A 21,229-nucleotide genomic window follows, 5' to 3' on the forward strand; every position below is an offset into this window, starting at 1 on the left:
ACACCGTCTCTCTTTTGATGCGCCATTATCTTGCTGTGTGACTCACTTGCACAGGCACTGGCTCACCACACTGGCACTTGCATTCACCATGCCAGCACTTGCACGGGGCACTGGCTCGCCACACAGGCATGCTTTCTTTTTCTTTTTCACCAGAAGGCCCCAGAGATTGAACTTGGGTCCTCCCATATGGTAAGCAGAAGTTCTATCACTTGAGCTACATCCACTTCCCTAAATATCTCTTAATACTTTATAAAATTTTGGAACCACATAACTGCCTTGTGTATTTTAAAACTAACACTAGGGACAGGATGTGGTTCAGTGACTAAGCGCCAGCTTCCCACATACAAGGTCCCAGGTTCAGTCCCCTGCCCCTGGTACCTCCAAAAACAAAAACAAAAATTAAAGTTAAATCATTATGCCCAAGTAATACAGCATTAATTTGTCTTTCGGAAGAGTAAAGAGTATCTTTGTATTGGGAAAGGGTGGGGGAAATGTGTATGTGCTTTGAAATCAGACTGAACTGAATTCAAATCCTGTGGCTGCCATTTACTGGCCTTAGTCAAATCATATAATGTCTCTAGGCCTTAGTCTTCCTCTTCTTTAAAATGCGCATTAAAAATGGTGTCCCCTCGAAGGCTGCTGTGAGCATTAAATGAGCATTCTTGTAAAGCACTGAGCTTGGTACCTAGTATAGGGTAAGCCTGCAGTTAGGAATGACTATTACTTTGTCACTTTGACAAAGAGGGTGCCTTGGGGAGCGGATGTAGTTTAAGTGGTTGAGCACCTGCTTCTCATGTACGAGATCCTGGGTTCAATCTCTAGTACCTCTTTAAAAAAAAAAAAGCTTGCCTTTTGAGCCAGGGTTCTCAAACTTTGAAGGACCTGTTAAAAATATACATTGTAAGAAATGCGCTACACTAATGAAAGATTCTATAATGTGGGAAAGTGTGGGAGTGGGTGGGGTATATGGGAATCCCGAATATATATATATATATATATATTTTTTTTTTTGAGGTACTGAAAGCCTGTGCTCAACCACTGAACCACATTGGCTCCCCTGAGTTGTTTTTTGTTTGCTGGTTGTTTGTTTGTTTTTGTTTTTAGGAGGCACCAGGAAAGGAACCTGGGACTTCCTATGCGGGATTCAAAAGCTTGAGCCACATCTGCTCCACCCCCCGCCTATATTTTTATTGTAACATTTATGTAATCTAAAGCATCTTTTAAAAAGAAAGAAAAAATGTGTATGTATACACATGCCCAGAACTGCATCCTAAGCCCACAGAATCAGAATCCACAAGGGTAGAACCTGAGCATGGGATTTTAACTTGCACACCGTTTTTGGTTCAGTTTCACCCAAGCTAAAGAACAAATGTGCTGAAAAGTTTCTGTGCTCTTAGCCCTCTCCTACTGGCCTCCAGCTGCAAGATCTAAATCTGAATGTGTGTAGAATGTTTAATAAGGTTGATTGTAAATATATGGAAATGGGTAGAGTTGATGGTAACACATTATAATGAGAATAATTAACACTGCTGATTTATAAGTGTGATTGTGGCTGAAAGGGGTCGTCTAGGGAGGTTAATGTTAACTGAAAGACAGTTAGAGGATAATCTAGGGACTGTATAATATAGTGATTTTGGTTGTAGTTGAGGATTGTGGTTAATAATACAAATACAAGTATGTTCCTTTATTACAAAGTATTAAGAAATAGTGATACATGGGGAAAATACAACCAACGTAACTTATAGACTATAGTTAATAATATTGTTATATTTTTGTAGCAAAGGCAAAAGTTCTATATCAATACTAAAGGTCAAAAAAAAAAAGAATATGGGATTTCACCTTGAGAGATGAATATGACAGCGTTTTCTTTTTCATTTTCTTCATTAACAAGACCATGGTTGTGTCATTTAACTAATCTTTCAGAACGCTGGAGAAACAATTGAGTTTGTTTTTACGATTAAATAAGAGAAATGTGCCAGACAGATTTTTTAAAGTAATGCTTCCATAATTTGTTAAGCTGCCCTTTGTCTGCTATTTTTGTTGTTGTTGAAATAAAGCTTTATGGTTTTTTTTTTTAATCTACGTCATTGAAGATCTCTTTGCTTACAGTTTCACTGGGTGGAAGATTGGGGCATTGGGGAGGTGGGCGGGGCCAGGACCCAGCCAGGCTGACATGCAGATGTTGCTCTCTGGACCCAGAGGAGTTCCAGCCTCATCATCGGAAAGTGCTAGGAAAGAGAGTTTGGGGGAGCAATTACCACATGACCTGGAGTTGGGGGAGGTCGCCCTTCAAGCACTGGGATCTGTGACACCCTCCTCTCCACTTCAAGTGCAAAGTGAGAGAGAAATATCCTAATTAAATTAATTCATCATCCATTCATTGATCACCTTCCGGGCATCAAAAGGAAGGCCCACAGCTGTCCTCTCCACATTCGAGGAAAGAGTTGGGGGCGGGAGGCAGGAACAGGCTGAAGACCCTTTGGCACTGGTTTTAAGCCTTTATGTCAGAGAAGAAAAATATGGCTGGATGAGGCTGTTGCTACTTGCCAACTTTCTTTCGGTTCCCTCGGAGGTCCTTCTCATCTGTAGGAGCCTTTTACTGCCAGTCACTCAGGTCCATTTACTTTGCACCCCAATGCGGTTTTGCCACCTACTTCGAAGGCCTGCGTCGCCCAGGGATTTCTCACCCTCACTCGGGGGCAATGCGGCCCAGGGAATAAATCCTGCTCCGCCGCCGTTGCAGGCTGCAACAGCGCCAAGGGAACAGCAGGTGGCGCCGCGGATTTCCGTGCGGGAGAAGGGAGCCCAGGAGGAACCGAGGAGGTTTTCCTAGAAAGCGCCGAGGTAGGCCAGGTGTCTGCACAGAGGGGCTCAATTATCACCTGACAAGCGCGCGAGCGTGTGTGTGAAACCTGAAATCGTTTACCATTACACTCTGTCTCCCGGTCTACGCATCAAAGCTGGCCAGTGTGTGAAGGATGGACAGTGTCTCTTGCTGCAAGTACTGGAAAACCGGGAGAGACAATCTCCTTTAGTCAAGGGAGGACGCAGGCCCCAGGAGCCGGGAAAGCCCACCCAGAGTCACCCAGGGAGGGGAGCCGAGCCCAGCCTCCACACGGGCCAGTTCTTTGGCCACCTGAAGGGCCAGCCCTTAGACTTGTAGACATTGCTGTTCCAAAATATGTACCACCATTAACACATCCGCACAAGCTGGCGAGGTGCTTGGTCCTGAAGTACCAACAGAGTAAGTGTGGGTCACCTACACCCCTCTTCATAATTTTACCTGTATCTGCATAACACCTGTATTTGTCTTAAAAATCAGCTCACTTTATAAAGTTAAGTATAATTGTGCTTGCTTCAGCAGCACATACACTAAAAAATTGGAACAATACCAAGATTAGCATGGCCCCAGCGCAAGGATGAAGTGTAATTATTATAAGGGAAACATGTTATTGCTATAACTGAAAGTCCAGTATTTCTCACCCTAAACAGAAGAGAACTGCCAAAATAAACAATTATGATTCCTTAAAAGTCTGGCTGTTTACTACTGAGAATCCTCTGACACAGCATCAGTGGTCTCTTTTCCACTTAAGGAAAAACTTGGATTCCAATACAAACTCTCGCAGGAATTCTCAGTGAGATGAAGCAAGAGGTCGTGACGGGAGAGGAGCAGAAGAAAGCCAGAGGGAGGCTTACACTTTTCACTCCCGTTGCAGAACAAATGGAACCCTGACTTATCTTGTGCACCATGCAGCAAATTTCGCGTCCTTCCTGCATTACCCACACGGATCCGGAAGTTGAGTTATGCTTTCCTCTGGGAAGCTGGAAGGGAAGGGTGGAGACCTGCCTTCCTGTGCCTCAGCCCCACCCAGGGGTCCTGGTGCCAAGTATGATAGCATCTTAGCGTGAGGAGAGGTCCTTAGAGGCCTCCCAGCCCCCTCCTCCCCATCTGAGGCCCAATTCCCCCACCCACCCCCCGATGTCCTGCTTTGTGGCTTCCTGCCTACGCCTCAGCTCATTGCCTGCTGCGGAGGTAGCCTGTGGTGATGCAGGTCCCAGGGCAGTGAGAAAGATGTGTGAGACGTGGAGATGGAGAAGAAGGAGGCAGGGTGGCCCTTCCCTAGACACTGCCTCAGGGAGCCTGTTGTTAAAGGGGTTTATTCACTCTGGGTTAGGCTGTAGGAAAAGAGAACCATGAGACTGTGGGCAAGTTGCATCATCTCTCTGAGTCATCTGTAAAACAAAAAGTGTGGTTTAGACAGGGCCTGCAGTTAGAAGCCAGCCTTAAGCCCCTCTCCAGCCCCTCCTGGCCAGCTTTGTCTCCAGGTGCAGGCAGGAGTTTAGAAAAGGGTATCTACATACTCTTCTCCATCTTCAGAGTAGGAGACACCACGTGGGAGAAAGACCTTCCTTGCTGCTATGTCCTGCAATACTGGAATGTGCTGCCAGGAGGCGTTGTTTGGGCCCCTTTGTCCTAGAGATCTTCAAGTCAAGAAGACCTAATTATGAGTCCTGGGTCATCACTGAATGAGCCTGACACACACTGGGGTATGGGTAAGTTCAAAGGGAGCCAGACATGGCAGAGCCACTACCCTTTTCAGGTTCTGCAGGGAGACTTTAACAGCAGGAGTCGTTTGACAGGTGGAGCAGACCAGCAGCTCTGACTCTGGCCCTCCCTAGTGTGTGGACTCAGACAAGTAACAACCTCCCTAAGCCTAAGCATCAGTTTCCTCATCTGTAAAATGGGCATAATGCCTACTTTGCAGAGTTGTTTCAGGGGGGTGCATGAGATTATTCACATAGCGTTAACCCAACCAATAATGGCTGAGTACCTAGTTCTATATATTTTTTAATATCCTTAAAAACATTTTTAAAGATACTTAGATTACATAAATATTATATTTTTAAAATGTAGGGGATTCCTATATGCCCCACTCCCTACCCCTTCCACACCTTCCCACATTAACAACATCCTTCATTAGTGTGTTACATTTGTTACAACTGATGAACACATATTGGAGCATTAGTTTAAACTCTCTCCCACACAATTTTGTAAGTTATGACAATATATAATGGCCTGTATCTATCATTTCAACATCATTCAGGATAGTTCTAATATCCTGAAAATGCCCCATATTACACCTATTTTTCCCCTCTGCCTCCCCTCAGAACCTCCAGTGGCCACTGCCTCCACAACAATGGTAAAGTTCTTCCATTGCTAGAATAACAGTAAGTCTATAGTAGAATACCAGTAATTCTACTCTAGTCCATTGTTCATTCTCCAATCCGGAGGTTTCTGGGATTGAGTACCTAGTTCTAAGCACTGGGTATATAACCCAGTTCCTTGTATGGGGTTTAGTATGCAAAAGAGTATTTGGAAGAGCAATAAATAGATCTGTGTGTTTATAAAGAACATCATCCATGCGACCACACTTCCATCCAATCCCCTTCCTCGTATCTGTCTCTCTCCTCGACTTTTGCTGTTCCTTGTTGTGTTAACTGTATTCTGCCTTTTATTATGTAAATATTGCCTTCCTTCACCTCCTCTGCAGGAAGGTCATCTTGATCAGAGACCACCTTAGTTCTCGTTGCCTTTTCCTCCCCTCCCCACAGTATCTGCGGAATGCCCTGCACATTACAGGAACTCATGTGAAGTTTGTCATCTAAAATCCTACCAACTCAGGCGGCTTAGTTCAGAGGTCCCATGAGGCAGACACATGTTGTTCAGTCATTTTGTTCTAATAGCATCTGTAACCAGCCGTGTGTTAGACCTGACTGCAGCACACCCAGCCGAGCACCTAGGGTCTCACACCTGGCAGTTCTCCCCGTTATGCTCACCACACAGCCCTGCTGACCCTGGCTTAGGCACAGGAAATTAGACCAGAAGGACTTGCAGCTTGGCGATTTTGGGAAACTCTATGAAGAAGCATTGATAGAATGGGTGTTCTATGACTTCCCATCATAATCAAGAAAATACAACGTCCTTCCCATGCCCTACCAGGCCCTCACACTCTCACCCCTGCCTACCTCTCAATCCCAATCCCTTCCCCCTCCCTCACCCTGCTCTTCAAACACCCCAGAGGTGCTCCATCTGCCTGGATGCTCTTCCCCAGAGCTGCATGGCTCCCCCACTCCACTCAGCTCTCTGCCCAAATGCCACCTCTAAGAGAGGCCGTCCCTGTCCAGCCTGTTGACAGTAGTACACACACACCTTCCCCATTTCAGAATGCTCATCACAACCCTTTGTCAGGGGTTGTTAGGGGACAACCCTTTGTCATCTCCACTCCCCACATCCCCATGTGGAGGGAGACTGGCCAGACCATCTCTCCTGACCTCTGCTGCCCTGTCACTTCCTTCTCTCCACAGGAGGATTGAGTTGTCTGATTGGTGACTTTGGGAGGAGATGCTGAACTCAGCTCCACCCACTCTTCTCTTTGGGAGCCAGCCTGTCTGCACACACATGTTGTCGTCTGCTCTCTGCCTCACAGAAAGTGGTTCCCAACCCAGGGAAAGTGGAAAGAGGAGAAGGCTGGAATGTGCTGCTGGGCCACTCACTGGACTCTGTCTGGTCCAGGATGAAAGCATTAACTAGCCATGGCTTCCAATCAACATTATCAGGTAAACGTTTATGTGTCTGTCTGGCTCCTTGTCAGCCCCCCAGTTGATCATAAATTTAAATGGTGTTTCTTTTCTCTATTGCTGCATAGCAAGCCACCCCAAAATTTAGTAGCATAAGTTAACAGTTTATTGTTACTCACGAGTCTTTGGGTGACTAGTTGGTTCTTTTCCTTTGTGTGGTGTCAATGGGATGCTAGACCAGCTAGAAGGTCCACATGGTCTTATTCACTTAGCTGGCAGTTGGTGCTGGCCACTAGTTAGGAACTCAACTGGGCCTGGTGGCTGGGAAGGCAGACGTGGGGTGGAGGGGAATGTTGTACCTTGGTTCTCCTCCACATGGCTGCTTAGCTTCCTCTTGACATGGCGGCTAGTTTCCAAATAGGACAGTCCCACAAGCAAGTGTTCCAAGAGGAAGGAAGGAGAAGCTGCCTATCTCCTTAAAACTTGATTTTGGAAGCCCCAGAACTTCACGTCCACCGAATTCTATTGGTCAGTGCCATCACAGGGCCAGCCCAGATTCTTGATGTAAACCAGGGGTTCTTAACCAGGGGTCTGTGCGCTTGAGTTGAAATCCAGAAAAGATTATTCTTGTGGGGACCTGTTGGTGTAGGTGTGATATATTTATTAAATAATAAAGTGTGGATTTAGTAAGGGGTTCCTGGTTTTCACCTGACTGGCAAAGGGGCCTGTGGGAAAAAAAAGTTAAGAACCCCTGACATGCCACATGCACATTCAGGGAGTGAAGAACTTGACGGTCATCTTTGGAGACTAGCTACTATAGATGGGGAATAGAATACTGAGCCCCCTAAACCCCAACAGCTACTTCCCAACACTATACCATTTATTCATTTGTTCATTCATTCATTGTCTTTTCCTCCCTCTAGTTAGTAAGTTCATGAGATCAGATGCTTTGTTCACTGCTATATTCCCAGCACCTACTTGCTTGGCATGCTGTAGATGCTCAGTAAATATTTGTTGAATGAATGAGTGAGCAAATCAGTCAATCATTCAATCACCCTAGCCAACCACAGGAAGTTGAGCAGGCCAACAAGCTTTCATGGAAGAAGTGAGACTTAAGCTGGGCCTTAAAGATGGTAGACCTGGCAAGACTGTGTTCTACAGATGAGCTGATGAGAAGGAGTGATAAACAACAGATGGTTGCCCAGTCACACACTCAACCAGGATCCTCTTAACCCATTGTCCTATACTTACTACCAGCAGCATGTCAGAGTTCAGAGTGCTTTCATTAGATTTGGGGTATGTGTGTTTGTGTGTATGTGTGTGCCCTGCAGGGAGTACACGGAAAGGAGGAGGAGACTAGCTCAGCCCCAGGGGCAGGGGTTTCTCTTTTCTTACACTGTAGACCAGTGATTTTCAAACAGAGGTGATTCCCTGCCCAGAGGACATTTGGTAATGTTGGGAAACATTTTTGTTGTTGTCACAATTGGCAGGGGGTACTACTGGCATCTAGGCTGAGGATGCAGCTAAACAGTCTACAATTCACAGGACAGCCTCTCCTCTCACCCCCGGCCCTGCAACAATGAATTATCTGACCCAAAATGTCAATTGTGCCACTGTTGAGAAATCCTGCTGTAGTGGGTGATGGGAAAACGCTGTGAATTAGAGAAATGTAGGAGCTGGCAGGTGGTGGGCAATCTTTGTAGTAGCACTTGGCTCCTACCTAAGGTGACTGAAAATTATAAATAGCTTCTCTCCATATTGCAGCAGTTGTAGCAGTTGGAATTAATGTTAGAGGAGTTTCAACAACGTGGATAATATAAATTGCAAAGGAATTATAAAGGGAGGCAAAGACTGGAAGCAATTGAAGCATCAAGGTTTTTCTGCAGCAACAGTAAAACAAGCCCTCTACATTTTTGTTGCTTTTTTAAAAAGATTTTATTTATTTATTTCTCCCCACCCCCTCATTGTTTGCATCTGCTGTGTCTGCATTTTTTGTGTGCTGGTCTTCTTTTTTTAGGAGGCACCAAGACCTGAACCTGGGACCTCCCATGTGGGAGAGAGGCACCCAATTGCTTGAGTCACCTCTGCTCCCTGTTTTGTTGTGTCTCTCAGTATGTTTTCCTCCATGTGTCTCTTGTATCATCTCATTGAGTCAGCTCACTGCACCAGCCTGTTGCATCAGCTTGCTCTCTTGCTCATCTTCTTCAGGAGGCACCAGAAACCGAACCACCATGTGGTAGGCAGGAGTTCAATCACTTGAGCCACATCTGCCTCCCACCCTCTAAGTTTTAATGTAGAGGTTTTACCACCAAAATACCTTTGAAATTCCTCCTCTCCGTCTTCACTCCAAACCTCCCTAGCCAAACCACCATCATCTTTTGCCTGGACCAATACCCTCTAAGTGCTCTTCAAATGTCTACTCCAGTGTCTCCTTCATGCTTTCTCCTCCAAGGAATGAAGAAAGATCTTAGAGCACAAATAAGATTGTGCACTCACTGCTTAAAAATTGGAGAAGGCTTCCCCTTGGGCTTAAAATAAAATACAAAATCCATAATTGGCCCACCAGGCCCTGAAGGATCCAGCCTCATCCTACCTCTGGATGCTGCCTTGGCCTCAAAACACTCCAGCCAATCAGGGTTGCACGCTGGCCTACATTCTGTTCCTGGAATACTTCAAGTTCAATTTGGCCTGTGTCACTGTCCCCGTGAAGCAGCTGGTCCAATGGTGGAGATGGATAGGAATCATTCCTATCACATAAACAAAAAGGTAACCTTAGTGCTAGAAACCAGAAGGCTGCAGTGCCCAAGAAGCCTGTGACAGGGATGTGACCCATCGGAGAGGTCAGTAAACAAATTCTTGAAGAAGTCTCTCTTGGGCTGAGGTCTGCAGTATGGTGAGGGGTTACAGCTGGTGCAAATGTTCTCAGGCCTCAGCCTAGGGAGGGTGGGAGAGAAGCAGGGGTGGCGTAGGCAGGAGACAGACTTTGCAAAGACAGCAGCCAAAGTGAGGAGTTCAGAATTTATTCTGAGCATGGGGTGGCGCGTGTGGGGGGAGGGAGAAGTAGGTAGCTCTTGGAGGGAAGGGAGAAGGGGGAAGCTCTTGGAAGGCCTTAAGCAAGAAGCCCACTGATCAGATTTGCAATTTGAGAAGATCACTCTGGCTGCAGCCATCAATATTTGTGAACAATTTCTCCCAACTTTGTTAGTTGTAGTGAGGCAGGTTAGTACAGGGTAATGAGGAGAAGACAAGCCCATGGCCGTCAGGTCGCATGGGCAGCAGACAACATGGTGGCAAGACCTCACTGGGACCTTGAGTTTAGCCATGAGGTCTCAGTTTCTCTTTCTGGGACTTCCCCTTGGCCCTGGATATTCCAAAAAGTCCTCATCATTGGTCCCACCATTGGTGGGGTAACCATAACCGCTGGGGCCCATCCCTTTATCATTAAGAAGGGGGAGAAATAATTAACAGTTTAAAAGGTAATCACATGAGGCAGAGTTCACTCTCTCTGCCTGGAGGAGCCCGTATCAAATCTTGGCGTGTATTTCTATCTTTTTCGCCCACTTCTCAGGAAGCTCTGTTCTTTCCCCCATTTCCCAAATAAATTATTTTTACTGGCCTAACTAAACTAGCGTGTTCATAAACTCATTTATGCATCTTAGCCAAAAACCTAGAGGAATCCAAAGCTTCTCCACCTTCAGTAGCTCTTGAAATTCAGAGAGAGTTCTAGAAGAATGTGGGGAGGAGACCCTTTAGATTAGGAGGTCACTGCAGTTATCCAAGGGAGAGTGGATGATGGCTTGGACTGGTGACAGGGGAAATGAGAGAAGTTGAACAGTTTGTACGTCTATTAAAACTTGTTTGTATATGAAGCAGGATTGCATGTGTGTTCTTCACAATGAATTCCTGTGTCTTACTTTAAAGCCCTAAAACCGAAAGCACACAACCCAGGAAGACAACACACTGACCTAGAGGCTGCTGGCCAGGGAGGGTCTTGAGTCCGGTTGGGTATGCCAAGACTTTCTGACAGCATGCCAAGACAAGTAGGGTCTGAGCATTAGGGGGTTGGTCACGACTACACATTATCTCCGCTCTTTACTTTTGCACCAGGGCAGAAAAGGGGGCTCACTGTTTATAAAGCTAGTTGCCTTATAGTATAGCAAGTCAGTCCTTCATTCCAAGGCCTACTCCTACCACTTTGCTTATCAGCTGTATGGCCTTGGGCAAGTTCCAGAACCCTCTCTCTAAGCTTCTGTTTCCTCATCTTTATACTAGGATTGACAATAATAGCAACCACTGTTTGTAGTTTAGGAAGCCAATAAATAGTCTTTCGCCCCTTCTGAGTTCAAAACAGAAATAAAAGCAGGCGTCATACAGGTAGAGATCAAAGTGTCACTTTATTATTGACAAAAGCGGGACTGAAGGATGTGGCTGAGTTGCAAATATTTCACCCCGTCACTGACAAAGTGGGCAACCGCAGACAGTAGACCACAGAGCACACTCTCGGAGGGCAGGGTTCTGATCCAGCACTGAGCCTTCTCAGAAAGTCACCGGTCAGAAAAGCTCCCCTCTTGCTCTCGGGAAGAGTAATGAAAAGGCTGAAGGAAGCTGGATATGTTATGCTAGCTCCTGCTGGGACTGAGGAACCACTAACCCATGAGAAAGGGAAAATAAGTCATTCTCCCCAATACCTATCTCATGAGGGTGGCTGTGGGAATTAAAGACAAATATAGGTAGACAGCCTGGATTATAGACTCCGTAAAGGTCTTCTCTAGGGCATCAATTGTCCTGAGCTAGTCAGTTGAGGAAAGCTGTGGTTCAGAAACTACTCAAAGCAAGGGAGTTTCTTGGGCAGAGGTTTCTCTTTTCCCTTGTTGCCTTCACCCAGGAAACCTTGAGAGCATCCTAAAGGAAAATGCTGACCAAATTGGATGAACTGGCAAGGGGAAAACAAAAACCAAAAAAACAACCAAACAACTGCCTCTTTGGTGTTACACTCATCCAGGGACTGGTGATCACAGTATAATGGCCCAGATTTTATGGGTGTGTTTATGCACTAGCTTTGTTTTCTTAGGGCACTGTTATTGTGTTTTGTTGTTGTTGGGAGTGGCGGAAGGGACTGTTGCATGCTATAACTTTTCAAGGCAGTGTCTCTCTTCCTCCCCCACAATTAAGCAATTAAGAGTCATTGGCAGGGAAATCGCTGGGAGCAAACAGGAACCAGCCAAGGGGAAAGCCCTGTCTAATTTCTGAACTAGAGTACCTCCATTTAAGGTGAGCACAACAAGAAGACAGGAAATAACATGTGGTGTTTATTGTACTCTGAGTACAATCTATAGGCATGGCCACACTTACCACCAGACCTGCCTCAGCCAATCCCTGCTCATCTACCTGATGGAGCAAGGCTGCTATAGCAGTGTGGACACCAGGGAAAAGCCCAGGGGAGCAGGAAGTTGGTCTTTGAGCCTCCTGGTTAGTGCCCATGTGCTGAGTCATTTCTTGGTGGGGCAATGGAGGACGACACCTGCCCAAGTTTCTGAGGCCTATGGAAAACCCCCAAAGCCTGGATCCTTGATATGTTTTACCTAGGGTAATCCCTCTTACCAAGGCCATTTCCCCTGGGCATTTCCAACTGCAAACTCTTTAGATCCCCTTCTTTTCACCTCAAAGGAGAATCTACAGAGATGGGGTTGGCTCCTAGGCCCATCAGCTGAATCACAGAACTGCATAATCTACATATACAATTTCTTTTCCATGAGACTTGAGCCTTAAATACATTGCTAATTTGGCAATAATAATATAGCTAATATTTAGTGAGCATTTACTGGGTCTGGATACTATAATTCTCACAATAACAATTTTAATCTACGTTTTACAGATGAGGAGCCTAAGGCACTGAGAAGTAGTATTCCCATAGTCCCTAACTGTCAATATCCAGTCCAGAAGAAGGAAACCAACGTTTTATCTTTCACGGTCTGTGGACTTAGAAAATTAAGATCTGCAAATGTCTTAGAGATTTGTGATTTTGATGGGAAAATTGAGGCCATGAGAGGGATTAAGTTTTATTTGCCCAAGATACCAAAGTAAGGTCATCTACGTACGACTCCCAATCCTCCACTCTATAACGTAGACTCCTCTGTCCCTCCCAAAAGTTACCGTGCTCCTGAATTTGTCCTAATCATTTCCTTGCTTTTCAATTCTTCAAACCTATTATTCCCATTTTCTTTTCTTTCTGTGACCATTTTTACTGGAAGGAAGAAGAAAGGGAGGAAGGGATGAAAAAAACAAAATCGCCATCTGCGTATTAACTAATGAGAAGCAGGATAACTCGATTGATATTTTAAAAATGTTTTTGATGTATCTGGGCCAGGGATCGAATCCTGGACCTTGCATGTGGGAAGCCTGCGCTAAATCACTGAGCTACGTCAGCGACCCTGGCAGAGTCCTGGTGTGGGCTTCAAGATGGCTGAGATCAAGTCAAATTCCTTGTGTGCCTTCTAGCTCTGAGCCTCAGTTTCCCCATTTGTCAAACCAGAAATCCGTCCATCTACTTTATCGCCCGATAACGTTGTGCCCTCACCAAAGAAGGCTGCTAACACCCTCTTTGACGTCGCTTTGCCCTTAGCTAACATGGCACCATGAGTGACGTCAACTTCTGTCGCCTCCTCCCTCTTCCACTACCTCCCCTGGGGGGGCTGCAGGCCTTGATGACGGTCACGGGCAGGGCGCATGCGCAGCGGTGGCGGGGCCCGCCCCGCGGTGGCGGCGGCGGCGGCGGAGCAGTGGACGGGTTCGCTGTCCGCAGTTGCCAACCTGCGACGGCCGCCGAGAGATGGTCTAGCCAGGCCTGTGGGCGGGTGGCGGGTGGCAGGGTGCAGGCGGGGCGAAGCGGCCAAGGGCCGACGCCGCCTGACCGACTTGGGCACAGCGACTGCACGCTGAGGGGGCGTCGCCGCCGCCGGCCCCCGGCGCCGCCGCGGGAGGCCGCGCCCGCCATGGCGGCCCGGGCAGTGCTGGATGAGTTTACGGCGCCGGCCGAGAAGGCGGCGCTGCTGGAGCTGAGCCGCGGCCGCATCGAGGGCCTGTTCGGCGTGGACCTGGCGGTGCTTGGAGCGCTCGGCGCGGAGGAACCGCTGCCAGCACGCATCTGGCTGCAGCTCCACGGGGCGCAGGAGGCGGTGCACAGCGCCAAGGTGAGCCCGGCCGCCGTCCCCACCCGCCTTTCCGGCGGGGCCCCCACGTCCTCCGCCGGTTGGTGGATCTCTGGGAGCCCCCCAGCCCCGTCCTCCGTGCGGAGACGCAGCAAAGCGCAATGGCTTAGAGCGCAGTCTCCGGAGCCAGAGGATCTGCGTCCATGTGACCTTGGGCTAAGCAGATTAATCTTGGGGAACCTCAGTTTCCCCGTTTGTAAAGTGGCGGCGACGACTGCACCTACCTCAGAGGCTTTCGTGAGGATTGGAGCGGGTGATGTTTGCGCGCAGAGCGCGGTGCCTGACGCACCGTAAGCGCGCAGCGAATGTTGCCTGTTGTTATCTGTCCCCCACCCCCACCCCCGCCCCGCCTGCGTAGTGTGGTGCGCAGGGCCTGATGGCCGAACCCGCCGTTTCCTCGTCCACTATCTCGTCCTCTTTTGAACCTCTAGACCTCTGCCACAGGGGTTCTGAACCTTTTGGGCATCCCAGCCCCCTTTGGGAATCTAACAAAATCTTAATAGTAGTGAAATACTCAAAGAATGCCAAGGTGAAATGGAGAGCTTTAATAATGAGGTTAAAAATAGCATTATTACCGAAGAGACTAGTCGAAGTAGGAACACGACAACTTGGATATGAGGATTAAGGAGTCGGCGAAACAAATGTCAGGGTTTTTAGCTTCAAACACAGAAAGCAGGACAAATCGTACCAGAGATGGGGTCATTGGAAACGGAGTTAGTTTTAGGAGGGAAGATGTTAAGTTTGGACATTTTCAGCTTATAGTACTGTCAGACAACCGAGAGCTGTCTTGTAGGCAGTTGGAGGCAGGCGGTGGCACCCAGTATGCGTTGAGTTCAGCTGGATTGACTGGGCAGGGAGGTGTTAATACTGGAGGTATGGATTTAGTTGGTGATTTTTAAAAAATAGCTTCATTCCTTGTATTGATATTATGTATAACTTTTATGGAATGTTTATAACGCATCAAAAGTAATGCTAAATATTTTGCAAGGACTATCTAATGCAGCCCTGGAAAAAACCCACTGAAGTAGAATTTACTGTTTCGTGCCCCCCCCCCTTTTTTTTTTTAATTAACAGCTGGGGAAACTGAAACTCGAAGAGGTGACTCACCTTCTATCTAGATCAGCATTTCAGGCTTACACAGACTCAACACCTTCATCGACTCCCTCCTCTCCTTCCCAAACAATAAACAACAAAATAGCCTCTCCTTCCATACCCAAGTTGTCAGACCAGGGCGCTTGACTCCAGAGCCCTGGTTCAGGATATCTGCAGCCCAAGTGATGTGCCATCTCATGGGGGGATGGGGCGGGGATCCATGTTTTACATCCTATTTCAGAAGTTACCCAGTGTCCTTGAAGAATCTAATTAGCTGTAGCTCCTGACTTTTCTAGATTTAAAAAAAATGTGGATTTTTAAAAATCTTTAGACAGGATAGGATGCTTAGCTGTATGATTTAGTTATTCTGATTTCACACAACTGATCTAACTTCTTCCCAGTCCATTCCCTCCTTCCTCTCTCCAAGCTACCCAATTTCTTCCACTCCTCAGGGCTAAAAAGAAAGTGAGATGACTAAACCCTATTATTTCTTCTGAAAGTCACTTAAGTGCTTTCATTCCGCCTATTTCCGTTGCCTTCAACCCATTCCCATATAACTGGCATTAGACCTCCTGTTGCCTATCTCATTCAGTCTAAACTCTCCTGACTTACAAAATCCTTTCTAATCCAAACTCACCTTATTTTTCCAATTTCCTCTCTTTGCATTTCTCAGCTTAAACTTCCACTGTAGTCAAACTCATCTTGTTGCTCCTGCTATGTGTTTTGCTTCCAAGTTCTTGTACTCACTCCAAGCATAGACAGTGCTTGCTTTGCTCTTACAGAAAAACCCTGCCTGTCCTGCCAGACCCTCCCAACTGGAGTTCTCTTGGCAATTCCAGCTACCTAGTTTAGCATAAACTAATTGGAACAGGTGTGTCTTAGAGTATCTTGGTAGTATGTGTCTTAGAGTATCTTGGTAGTATGTGTCACCTGCCTGGTTATCTTTGTGATGTCTGTTACTCATAACCCAACCCTCCAACTTGTTAAAAAAAAAAAACAAACCTTTCTTTCTTGAGACTTAGGGATAAGGCTTGAATACCAGACTCAAGATTTTGGTGTGTGTGTGGTTTTTGTTTGTTTCTTTCCAATTAATTAGTTTTGGTTGTCTTTTATATTTTTTTGAGGAAAACTATTAACTTGATTTTTGAAAATTAAGAACAGTATGCGATATAAAGTATCTCTTGTGTTATACAAAGCCTCCTATTTTAGAAAAAGCAAACTGATAGACATTAATACAAATAAAAAACATCATCTCTTTAAAATTCATTGTATTTGCATTCCACCCCAATCTAGTCATCATTATCTTTTTCCCCTGTACTCATTTTTCCAATTCTCATGAAGGAGTTTTTATTTCTTGCCATTACATGTGTTGCTAATATATTAGTTGCACCCAACTTTTTCCAATAAAAAGCAAAATATCATTAAAAAAGTAAGAACAGGAAAACAAACTTGATTTAACATCTACAGTTTTAAGTTAAGCAATGGAGGAGAAGAAAGTTTGGGGGAAGGAAAATTTAGTGTAAAGAAGAGTTTTTAATACCACCCGTTACTAAATCTCTGATCAAAATAAAATGAAGTCAGCTGTCCTGAGACTCACCTTGTGGTTAATTTTGTTTTCGATGCTAATTCACTACTGTGTGCAAATGAAAGAGAACAAGGAGATGTAGATAGTTAGGGTTCCATTTGCTGGTGGGGGTGAGATGGGGGGCTGGTTGAAAGTGATACTACTAGAGGGGACACTTTTGGCAAAGGGGAAATTTGGTCACATGAGTGGCACTTCAGCTGGACTTTGAAAAGTGGGAGTATTCCTTGGCCTTCTAGGCACAAGTGGCTGCAAGCAAAGACCTAGGTGCCAGAAGACACATGGAGTGTTATGGTAGGAAGTATCAGGGTCCCTCTGTGGGTGCTGAAGCCTCGGGGAACATGAATGCCAAGATATTTGGACCTTATTTGATGCGGAGTCAATGAGGATTTTGAAAGGAGAATAATTTGCCTGAAACTGTATAGGATGACTTCGAGGTGGGAAGATCTGACATTATAAGGAATAGAAGTACGTTGTTCTGAGAGTTGGACATGGGGTGGGGTGGCAAGGTTTCACAAGGACCCGACAGCCGAGCGCATGTAGGAGTGAAGGTAGAGGTTTTGAGCCCTAGTGGCAGGCAGGATGGTGGATATATTTTTTGACCTCTTGGTTGGGGTGCTACCAGGTAGAGATGTTCAATTCAACCAACATTTAAGAAAAACTTTTCATGTGCCAGGGAAAGCACCAACTGTTGACCCTTGACCCCAAGGAACCCACAGCCCAACAAGGGAGACAAATATGGAAACAGCAGTACAGTAAGGTATACATGTCAGTTGAAGTATGTACAAGTTATTAGAGTAATACAGACAAGGAAGGATTGTTCTGTGGTACTGGATTCTAAAGGATGAACTAGAGTTTTCTAGGGCTTAGTGAGTTTCTGGCAGAGGGAATAGCATTTGCAAAACCACAGGAATATGAAACAGTGCAGCTTTATCACTCATTATTCAAATGTAAGGAGAGGGTACAGGAAATGGCTAGAGGTGCATAGGGACCAGGTCACAAAGTGCTTGATGCCTGTTAAAGGTGGATTTTATCCTGCTGGCAGGCAGTGGAGAGTCATGAAAAGGTAGTGAGAAGTAAGAGATGCAGTCAGATTTACATTTCTAAAACATGGTTCCACTTGTCACTTCTAGGATTGTGCCACCCAGTGCGGTCCATGGGCAGTGGTGTTTTGTGATATCAGTATAGAAACTGAGAGTCACTGTTTAGCAGCTTTGATAGCAATTTGACATTACTATAATATTTTAATGGCAACTTACAAAAAAAAATCAGTCTGTAGTAAGTTGTGAGGAAAAGTCGTGTATTATTTACCTGTGCTGCCTATCACATAACCCACAAACAGTGAACATTTGTTACCTCACTGTTTCTGTGGGTCAGGAATCTTGACCTCTGGTCAAGGTCTCTCATGAGGTTGCAGTCAAGCTAGGCTGCCGTCTCATCTGAGCACTCACCTGGGGGGAGGGGATGGCAGAGGCGAGGATTTGCTTCCAAGCTCATGGTTGTTGACAGGACTCTGTCCCTTACCACGTATGCCTTTCCATGGGGCTGCTGTACAACATGACAACTGGCTGCCTCTAAAGCAAACGATCCAAAAGACAGTAAGGAAGAGGAAGACAGTGCCCAAGATGGAATCCATAGTCTTTTATAACCTAATCTAGAAAGTGGCATCCCATCACTTCTTCCATAGTCTTTTCAATAGAAATGAGTCACTGGGTCTTGCCCCACACTCAAGGGGTGGGGATGACACAAGAGCATGAATTCCGGAAGGCCGGGGTCGTTGGGGCTATCTTAGAGGCTGCCTACAACATGCATCCCAAATAATTTGAGAACTACTGCCCAAACATGAATTTGAGAGCAAACAGCAAGGTTGGAGGAGAGGGAAGGTAGGGGTAACAGTGTTTCTGGAGATTAATTGGATTGGTGTGTTCAGAAGTCTGGAAACCTCATTTAGGAAGTTGCCTCCCTTGAAATGGTGATTGTAATGGTGGGAAGAGAGAAGCCTGCCAAGGGAGAAACTGGAGAGCAAAGGACCAAGGACAGGAGCCTAGGAGGATGTCTGTGCTCTGACGTCTCCAAGAACCTGTACAGAGACCAGAGAGACAGTATCTGAAAGTGGAAGGAAAACTGGAAGAGGGCATTGTCCATAGGGGCCCCAGAACTGGAAGAGGGCATTGTCCAAGGGGCCCCAGAAGGAGGGAGTCTAAAGTCAGTGGTGGCATACATAAAGGAATTTAGTAAAGGAAGTTGAGAAGTAAGAAAAAGCCATCAGTTTTCAGAAAGAAAGTGGAAATACTAACTAGATGCTGCTTATTTGCAAAGAAAGAAAAAATACAAAATTGGTATGGGATACTCTAGAGGAAATCTCAGCCTGCAGAGTGAGAAGAGTTATAATTTCCTTTAGATTGGAGAGCCATAAGCTCACTTGGAATGCTCACTGGGACCAAACAGAGAGACTGTATAGGGAAGCAACTGGTTGTTAGGGGTGGATTGTGGTGCCCTGTCCAAGATGGCAGACACCCAAACTTGGTACGATATGGGCCCTGTGATGTCTGTATGTTCTCATTCTCCAAGAGAAGCTAGGAGTCTGGGTTTTATAATGTGAAAGCTGTTTCATTTTGTTTTAAGTTGACAACTAATTTATGTTTTAAAAACCATGTATGCTGTGTACTATATTGTAGTAAAACATTTGCATTAATATTCTTTTTAAAAGTTAAAGTAGGTGTTCTAAAAATACACCTCAAAAACATGCATGTTAAACATGTCATTGGGCCAGGGTCAGCTTTTGGACTGCATTTTTTGGGGGGCGTCTCCATTTTAGATGGTAGCCGAAGACAGGATGAGTAAAAATACATATTTTCTTTCATTTGGAGAAGAGGGCATTTGAGGTCTTTGTACACTAAGATGCTAATTCATTCCTAGACAGGGAGGGTAAGAGCACAAAGACAGTGGAATACATCAGCATAGGTCCTGTTGGATGTGTATTGGTAAAGAAAGAATGAAAAAGGACTGACATAAGGTCCAGGGAAGGTTAAATGCCATGAATTTATGGTGTCACTTGACCCAGGAATGCTCAAATAGGTGATGATTTCCCCCATTCTGGAGCAAAGAATGATTGGAAGTAAAGGGATCTAAAGTGCAATTGAGCAAAGGAAAGTGGGACCCAGGAACTATTTCTGAATGGTCACCTTTTTGGGGGCTAGAACAGTTTAAAAATATACAAGTCTTACTTTCTGCTTTCAGTGACCTAACAGCTTGGAGCTGTTCAGGCTAGAAAGGAGACAGATCAAAACAAAACAAAACAACCAGAAAGGTTGTTTACAAATGAACTGTGAAAATAAAGAAAGGGACAAGACCTTAGAGTCTGTCTCCTGTTAGACTAAGGCAGTCATGTAGACAGAGGTCAAGATTTTGGAGAATTCTAAAAGTTACGGCCAGAGAGCAATTTCAGAGCTCAGAATCTTGGATATGGAGAAACTTTGAGGATGATTGGCACCATAACCACCACCTCAGTGGTTGTGGGTGAAGTGGAAGTGTTTCTTTCAACTTAGAAAAATGAGAAGATAGAGGAGGTCTGAGTGAGAGGTATCTGGAGATAGGCAGTGCGGAGGTTGCTCAGCAGGGAATTGGGTATCAGAGTTGGTAGGTGAGCTGGAGCCTGTCCTGGAGGCTAAGGAACTAAAGAGAGGGGGCAGAGGAGGGATGGGATGGGTGTTTGCTGTATATTTTCTCCCTGAGGCCTCAGGGTACCTGGCTGTATTTGCAAACCCAGCTACCCAATGGTAGCAGTTTTGTTTCAGGCAGCAGCCTGGCATTACTTCATGGCAATGAGTTGCCACTGTGAGGCTTAGCCAGTGACCTACCAAGAGCTCAAGCCTAGAGAACACACCAGAAAGAGAGTAATTTGGAGGACTGCTTAATCTTAAAACATTGGAATTACAGTACACCGAAGATGTGCAAAGGTAGACTAGCATCCAGTCCATTTTTAATTTGTGATGAAAAAGAGATGGAAACAGAGGGTCTTGTGAAGAACTGGCAGTTGTACTTTCCCCAATCTCTTGTTTTACTTCTGTATTTGTGGAACTGGGAAAGAGAAGATAAGAATAAAAAGAATGCAATTCAAGTAGAAGTGGTCTGTTAACTACACTGACTTTAAAGGGTTAAACTGGCCCTGTATTAGATCATTTTCTTTTCTGTGGAAGAGCTTGGTACCTGGTTTCATGAATGAATTACTTGAACAGTAGATTTGTTCATGAAGGAAATAATTTGTAGATGTAATACTGGGTAGGGACATGAAATTTTTGTTTCGATTTTACCAGAAAAGGGGTTGGTATCTTTTTTGTACTTCCTAGAATTACATATATTTTTTACTCACTATGGTTGTGAAAATCATCTTCTTAAGAAACAATGGTTTTCATTCAGGGTCTTTCTGTGGTTAATATTCTGGGGTTATACCAGAATGTCGAAATAAGGGATACTCAGATTATTTGTGCTGGGACTATAGTTTCCTCTTCCTTATCTATTTTACAGCCATTGTTTTAGGGTTTTAATTAAATTAAGGCCCACAATTTGTTCTCTGTTGGCTTTTTGCTAAGTTGGCATAATTGTATACGACTAGCAGTCTTGAGTTTGAAAATCAAAATTAAAGGACTCTTTTATTAAAATCAGTTATGTCATAGAAACAACATAAGGAAAGTTATTTTGTGTAAAGATATTGAGTTATTCTAATTGTTTGACTTTTAAGATGTTTCTTTCAACTTAGAGAATGTTC

At 45.3% G+C, this 21,229-nt stretch overlaps 1 protein-coding gene and 1 non-coding gene across 2 annotated transcripts in view; both read left to right on the forward strand.

Moving 5' to 3' along the window:
- Positions 1 to 3,348: 3,348 nt before the first annotated feature.
- Positions 3,349 to 3,454, forward strand: LOC111765571 (U6 spliceosomal RNA). The gene has a single exon (XR_002797873.2). It is a non-coding gene; the product is annotated as a U6 spliceosomal RNA (small nuclear RNA).
- Positions 3,455 to 13,325: 9,871 nt separating this feature from the next.
- The window catches only part of N4BP1 (NEDD4 binding protein 1), a 71,820-nt gene continuing 63,916 nt past the window's right edge, over positions 13,326 to 21,229 (forward strand). Inside the window, exon 1 of the mRNA XM_012527495.4 lies at positions 13,326 to 13,769. Coding sequence (XP_012382949.2) covers positions 13,572 to 13,769 — 198 coding nt within the window. The 5' untranslated portion in view covers positions 13,326 to 13,571. The remainder of the gene's footprint in view (positions 13,770 to 21,229) is intronic.

The sequence above is a fragment of the Dasypus novemcinctus genome, chromosome 18 (assembly GCF_030445035.2).
Source record: "Dasypus novemcinctus isolate mDasNov1 chromosome 18, mDasNov1.1.hap2, whole genome shotgun sequence".
NCBI lineage: Eukaryota > Metazoa > Chordata > Mammalia > Cingulata > Dasypodidae > Dasypus > Dasypus novemcinctus.